Raw genomic sequence first — 6,891 nt, 5'->3', positions numbered from 1 at the left:
ACCAAAGCAAGAGAGAAACTTAGTAGGGCAAATTCTAAATTCTGTATCCCTATGCCTAATGACATCAAAGGACTTATTGGATGGCTCTTCCTATCTCCCACTTCTTTCAACGCTGCTGACTGTAATGCAGTTCTCCCTCTTGGGCTGGTTCAATGCACTGTCTGCAGCTCTCCTTAGTAGGTAGCCCGTGGCTCTGGCATCTCTAATATCTTGTAGTCCCTAATGCAGCCCAGGCTGCACTGTCACAGCTTCATGCAATGGCTGTTCTTGGTCTCCATTCAGGGACACCTGTGTCACATGCCTGGCCTCAGCAGCTTTCTTTAACTGCAAAAGAAGATTCCACAATCCTTTTTTACACTGTATTTTTCTTGATAAAGCAGTTACCAAATTCTGCTTCCTGCTGGGACTGGAACCTGGCCAAATACTTGAATTACGTTGCATAAACTTTCTGCTGTTGTTCAGGCCAGAGGGATTTCCTACCATAGGTTGCAGGATTAGCTCGGTGGGGTCTTGCCCTGAGCGTACCATACTCATTATTCCATTCAGTATCAGGCTTTTCATCTTTGCATCTCCTTCAGCACAGGACTTGGCTCCAAGGTTACATCTCCTGATGCTCTTTTTCACACTCAGTACTAGGTAGTTAGTATTGAAATCTCTGCTAATAACATCCATCCCAAACTCTCCCGTTTCACTTTCAGCGGATCTTTAGTCCATCTCACTTAATACCCTCTCGGAGCTGAACGTGATGGTGACCACTTATAAAGCAGCTCTCAGCAGGTTGAGAAAGGAGGAGCCAGCTCTGGATACACAGTTCGAATAAAAACTTCATTTTTATATAAAAATAATTTGAGGGCAGAACTTTAAAATGAAATTTGTTTTGCTTTATAATTTGAAGACTGTACTCAACTGTTCTGACTCCAGTGGTTCCTAATAAAAAATCCATGAATTTGCAGAGGAGATAAAATTCCCTCTTCCCTAGGATTTTTTACTTTGTCTCTCAAGAATTGTTACAAATCAAATGAATAGTAAAAATACGTGGGAACACACTTACCATACTGTTAAGGAATACAATGGCTAAAACTAGCTCTGTTTCAAACTGAGTTTCAAATTAAGTTACTGTGTAAAAAGGAACTCTCTAGAACTCAGCAGAAATTTATTCTTAATCTGAGGATTGATAACCTCAGGATGCCTAGACCGCAACCCTAAGGTCAGCCCTACCAGCAGTTGAGTCTTGATAGCAACCTAAAGAGGAGACTCATCTCAGAACCACCTGGCTAATCTCCCAGAATTGTCTGCCCCTTCCTCTTAGTGTGTAATTGTTATCCTAAAATATTAACCTGACACTCATTCTGCTTCTGTAATCTCACTTAACTGCTGTTTGTTCAGAAAAACAAAACAAAAAATATAATGCCTCACATAGCAGAAAAATCCTTAATAATTTAGACAGTTGTGGTTTGTGCCTTTAAAAATTCCAGCATCCTCTCGTTTGCAGTTCTCATAGTTTGTTGTCAGAACAGTTCCCAGTTGTCACAACATCCCCATAAATATTAACTCTTTTACTTTTAACTTGAAGTTTTGTCTGGTGGGATCTTTTCCTGGTGGTCTTGAACTCAAACAAACATCTATGAAACACTAAGTATAATTTTGCATGCTGAACTGGCCTGCATCAGTTATGAAGATGAGATAATCCAGATGGTTTGCTTTCCAGTCAAAACTTTTAAAATGTCCATTCCTGGATTTCAAAAAATAAGGACAATTGGGCTCAACAGGTGAAAAGCACTTGCTCTTGCAGAGATTCTGAGTTTGGTTTGTAGTACGTTCATGCCAGCTCCCAATGGCCAGTAGCTTTAGTAAGGATCCAACCCCATATTCTGGCCTCTAGCTACTGAATGTTCATAGTAACATACCACAGATGCAAAAACCCATAAAATTCTTTTTAAAAAGTTGATAGGCCCTGTCTTCCTGCTAAAACTAACAGCAATAAACTCAATTCTAAATGTCTCACGTCTTTGACCAACATTCTAGCTCACTTGTGACCCTTTTCTCGTAATGGTGACACACTACTGACACTTCGAAGGCACCTTTGTAGTCTGGTCATTCTCAACTACTGTCAAGCTAGGAGGGAGCTGAATTAGTGGCCTTTCAATTCAGTGGCATCAGTATAGCTTCACACTACCCTAGCCGGCTCATAACTGTCCCAGGGAAGGTCTTCCCACTGTCATGAGCTAACATAACTGGTCTGGCTGCCCCGGATTATACCTGCTCAAGAGGCAAACTTACTCATGCACAGCTTTTTCTGAAAATGAAGGTGGCTCTGAAAAGAGCCGTTTGTTTTAAGCTATTAAGTGCAATCACTTGTTCTGGGCCTTGTGGCGGCTCTCGGTCTTCTTGGGCAGCAGCACCGCCTGGATGTTGGGCAGGACGCCGCCCTGTGCGATGGTCACGCGGCCCAGCAGCTTGTTGAGCTCCTCGTCGTTGCGGATGGCCAGCTGCAGGTGGCGCGGGATGATGCGCGTCTTCTTGTTGTCGCGGGCCGCGTTGCCAGCCAGCTCCAGGATCTCGGCCGTCAGGTACTCCAGCACGGCCGCCAGGTACACTGGTGTGCCAGCCCCAATGCGCTCTGCATAGTTCCCTTGGCGAAGGAGCCTATGCACACGGCCCACGGGGAACTGTAGGCCGGCCCTGAAAGAACGGGACTTGGCCTTGGCTCGAGCCTTGCCGCCTTGCTTCGCACGCCCAGACATTGTCTTCAAAAAGCTTGAAGGAAAGGGTAACCAAGCTAGCGCTTCCACGCCTATTTATAGTCTGATGGAAGTTCATACTCGCCACCTGATTGGCTGATTGATGCTGGACTAGCCAATCAGGAAGCAGTACTTGAATTCCCCTTATTTGCATGCACAGAGCACTTGTTATCCAATCAGATAACGTGTATCCTTACGTCAGTTGAGGTCCACGCCTATAAATGCCTCTTCTCCACTTCCAGCCAACTGTGTTTTTTTTTCAGTAGTTGGCACACCTCTGAGCCGTTGGGGTGTGAAAAGTTACTTTCACCATGCCGGAGGTGTCAGTCAAGGGCACTACCATTTCCAAGAAAGGCTTCAAGAAAGCGGTCATGAAGACTCAGAAGAAGGAGGGCCGGAAGCGTAAGAAATGCCGTAAAGAGAGCTACTCCATCTACATCTATAAGGTGCTGAAGCAGGTCCACCCTGACACCAGCATCTCTTCAAAGGCCATGAGCATCATGAATTCCTTTGTGACAGATATCTTCGAGCGCATCGCGGGCGAGGCGTCGCGCCTGGCGCATTACAACAAGCGCTCGACCATCACGTCCCGGGAGATCCAGACGGCCGTGCGCCTGCTGCTGCCCGGGGAGCTGTCCAAGCACGCCGTGTCCGAGGGCACCAAGGCCGTCACCAAGTACACCAGCGCCAAGTAAACTTTCCAAGTGACTATTGACACCACCAAAGGCTCTTTTCAGAGCCACCTACCTCTTCGAGCAAGAGAGCTTTGCTTACTGGCACGTCCTCGCCCTGAACTTGGGCTTGTGGGAACCTGACCCAGGCTGCCGTGAAGGGAGTCTCACTGGCCATCGCAACAGCTTTTCAAATGTGGTTTTGTTTTCAGAGGAGGAACACATAATCCCAAAGTAATTTGAGACCAGAAGCTGAAGACTTTCTGGTCTGATATTTTCTGTCTAGTGAGGGTTCTAGGATTTAGTTTTGCTGGAAACATAGTAATAGTAGGTAGGGGCTGCCTGGTAGCCTCAAATGTTTCATAGTGGACTATGTTAGGTAGGGTTAACTGACAAACGGTGATAACGGAATTTCGTGTCCTGCCAAGATGGCCACTTAGGACTATGCCTTTGTTGGTTGGTACCATCTCTAGTCGGAGTTTAACTGCTCCAGCTCTCAGATCCTTGCCCATTGTGACCACTCTTAATATTGCCCATGGATAGTGAGGACTATTTAGGGAAAAAGCCAGAAAAGGCTTCTCTCTTCAAACCTGACATAGCTTTTACATCATATACAGTCTGTCTGCAGGAAGAGATGTTAGTGGACTAGTCTGGGGTAATACTATCTCTGAACAGGACCAGCAAGTGTAGAAAGGTTCAAATAGGCAGAGGGTTCTGCTCCACTGCCCAGCAGTCTACTGTCCTCTGCCTTAGCCAGATTCCATCTTTACACTAGTCTACATTATATACATATATCTGAAAATAGTAATTGTTTTACTGCCTTCCATACCTTTCCCAAACAGTGCCCCTCGTTGGGTATTTAATTACTGTTTTACTGCTCTGAAGAGACAGATGACCAAGACAACTCTAACCGGAATCACTTAATTGGTAGCTTACAGTTTTAGAGGGTTAGTCCATGATCATCATGGCAGGAAGGAGACAGATACGGTGTTGGAGCAGTTGCTAGGATCTTTACCTCCTGATCTGAAGACAGGACACAGAGAGATATGGCCTGGGCTGTAGCCTCAAAATCCATCCCCAGTGAAACACTTCCTCCAATAAGGCCACACCTCCTCCAGCAAGGCTACACCTCCTAATAGTTTCACTCCCCGGTGACTAAACAGAACTTATGAGGCCATTCTCATTCAAACCATCACAAGGAGAGATTCAAACACATGAGCAAATGGGAGAGACTTCATACTCAAACCATTACGGGTCTGCTCCACAATGCAGGATGACTTCATTTCAATATCGTTAAAACTACATCCTCAAACATTGTTTCTAAGCATGGTCAAACTTAAAAGGTGAGGCATTAGCATTCCTTCTGCAAAACAGTTTACCATGGCACTTCATGTCTTAAACCTGACCCTTAGGCTTTAGTGTCCCATAAAATACTCAGATCACATGAATCAGGAGTATTTTATAAATTACAGATACTGCAAAGCCTTCTTTGGTTGTATAAATTAACCTGCCCCAAATTTTCTGTACCATTTCCTTGAGAAATTATTGAGACAACTTTCCCATTTGTGTTTACTTCCAGAAGCCCTGTACTACTGGGGGCTTCCGGTTTCTTGGGCAATCCCTCACACATGCACCCTCACGCCCTCCATTCATTCATTGAGCAAACGCTCAGAGAATGGGAAAAGGAACACGGTTCTTATAAATAACTTTTTGGAAAAGAAAATAAGGAGAACGCTACCAAGTGGAGGTGTATCTGTCCCACCTCAACAGTACAGGCCAAGGACAGCAGCTTGTAGTGGACTGAGAAGTGGAGACTTGAGTCACATGGATAGCCCCTCTTCTGCTTCTTCAGGGAGAGCAGGTTTCTATTGCTGCAATGAAACCCTTACCAAAGCAACTTGAGGACAAAAGTGTTCATTTCACCTTACAGCGGTAGATCATCAGGAAGGGACTTCAGGGCAGGAACTCAAGGAACTGTGTGGAGGCTGAGAAATGCAGGCCCATTCTCATCCTTGTCTGATGGTCAGAGTTTGGAGACTAACAGGCGTAATTTGCACCTTCTAACCCAGGAAGTGGTTGCCTGGCTCTTTTGAAGTTAAGAAAGCTCGGTGCCATGCTGACAGGTGGTCAGGATATGCAATGTACTTCTTCTGCTCCTTCCATTGTAACTATGAGGTCACTTGGGAAAGGGCTGTTTTCTGCCTACACGAAACAGTGTGGTGAGTATAGTAACTTGGGTCATCTTGCTACCTAGGCAACAGAATGCTGATGATGGGAAGTCTCAGAATGGATGTATGAGTTAATCTTGCTGTATAATGTTAACGAAGTCTTTGTTACCTTCTCCCCCAGTTTACATTGGGTATAAAAGCTGTGGAAAATAAACGTGGGTGATTTCAGGATCTGAGCAACCCCTAAAACTCCTTCCTGATACTGTCTTGCGGTTTCTGTCTTTATTTCCCATGCCCCTACCCTGGTAAGAGATGATTTCATTGAGGTCAGTCCTCAACAGAACTAAAGCAGAGACCATGGAGGAATGCTGCATACTGGCCTCTCAGCTTGTTTTCTTACACAACCCAGAACCACCAGCCCAGGGTGGCACAGTGCACTAGGCTCTCCCACATCAATCACTAACCAAGGAAATGTCCCACAAATTTGCAAGCACAAATCAATCTGATGGAGGCATTTTCTCAAATATAGGCCCTCTTTCTAAATAACTCTAGCTGTGTCAAGTTGGCAAAACCAGCCAGGATAAATGGTATGTCTATACAGAACGAGTCAGTGATTGAAAAAGAAGAATGAGCAATTGCTGCATAGAATGAAATGAATAATCCGTTCATTGGATTATTCATTGGAACTATGTGTAATATTGAGTTGGAAGTATCACTCCCAGCCTGCCGAGTATTGACCACTTTCCCAGGGTATTTAGGGTTGCCCTGGAACAGGGGTTTTGGGTTTGCATGTGTGCTCCCTCTGTCTTCCCCTAGCCACGCTCTTCCAGCCACCTGGGAGTATGTCGTCTATTAAACGCGGGCATTTGATTTGGCTTAATCTGGTTTGATTGGAGTTCTTTACACCAGTGGAGAGGTTTTTCTTAACATTAGGCTCCCAAGTGAAAGAACAAGATTGAAAATTTCACCAGTGTTTCAGATGCAGACACAGCAGATTTGGAAGCTGTACTGATATTTTCTGTCTCCAAGTGTTTCATTGTGACAGCTGGGGTCCCTGATTACAGATGACACATGCTTCTGTCTGTTATCTCTTTGATCTCACATTTAAGCACTCAGGAGTTCCTTCAGGGGCATCTCACTGTACACAAAGGTATAAGGCTTTTCTCCCTATGAATTAAAAACGTATTTTAAAGTTATGTGTGTGTGTGTAGAGTATGTGGGTATGTGCATGTGTATGTACAGTAATTAGGTATGTATATATGTGTGTATATGTAGACTATGTGGGTATGTGCATGTGTGTGTATGTGTGTA

General features: G+C 44.8%; 2 protein-coding genes across 2 annotated transcripts; one reads left to right on the top strand and one right to left on the bottom strand.

Moving 5' to 3' along the window:
* Positions 1 to 2,351: 2,351 nt before the first annotated feature.
* Positions 2,352 to 2,744, bottom strand: LOC119816693 (histone H2A type 4). Its single transcript, XM_038333562.1, has one exon. It carries the CDS (start codon positions 2,742 to 2,744, stop codon positions 2,352 to 2,354), a length of 393 nt encoding a protein of 130 aa, XP_038189490.1.
* Positions 2,745 to 3,052: 308 nt separating this feature from the next.
* Positions 3,053 to 3,436, top strand: LOC119817386 (histone H2B type 1-A). Its single transcript, XM_038334591.1, has one exon. It carries the CDS (start codon positions 3,053 to 3,055, stop codon positions 3,434 to 3,436), a length of 384 nt encoding a protein of 127 aa, XP_038190519.1.
* Positions 3,437 to 6,891: the final 3,455 nt, after the last annotated feature.

Source organism: Arvicola amphibius, chromosome 6, assembly GCF_903992535.2.
Source record: "Arvicola amphibius chromosome 6, mArvAmp1.2, whole genome shotgun sequence".
Taxonomy (NCBI): domain Eukaryota; kingdom Metazoa; phylum Chordata; class Mammalia; order Rodentia; family Cricetidae; genus Arvicola; species Arvicola amphibius.
This window is presented reverse-complemented; position numbering and strand designations above follow the sequence as displayed.

What these genes read in the sequence shown, in the direction of transcription:
- LOC119816693 (XM_038333562.1), bottom strand. Translation starts at nt 2,744, where the DNA reads ATGTCTGGGCGTGCGAAGCAAGGCGGCAAGGCTCGAGCCAAGGCCAAG.
- LOC119817386 (XM_038334591.1), top strand. Translation starts at nt 3,053, where the DNA reads ATGCCGGAGGTGTCAGTCAAGGGCACTACCATTTCCAAGAAAGGCTTC.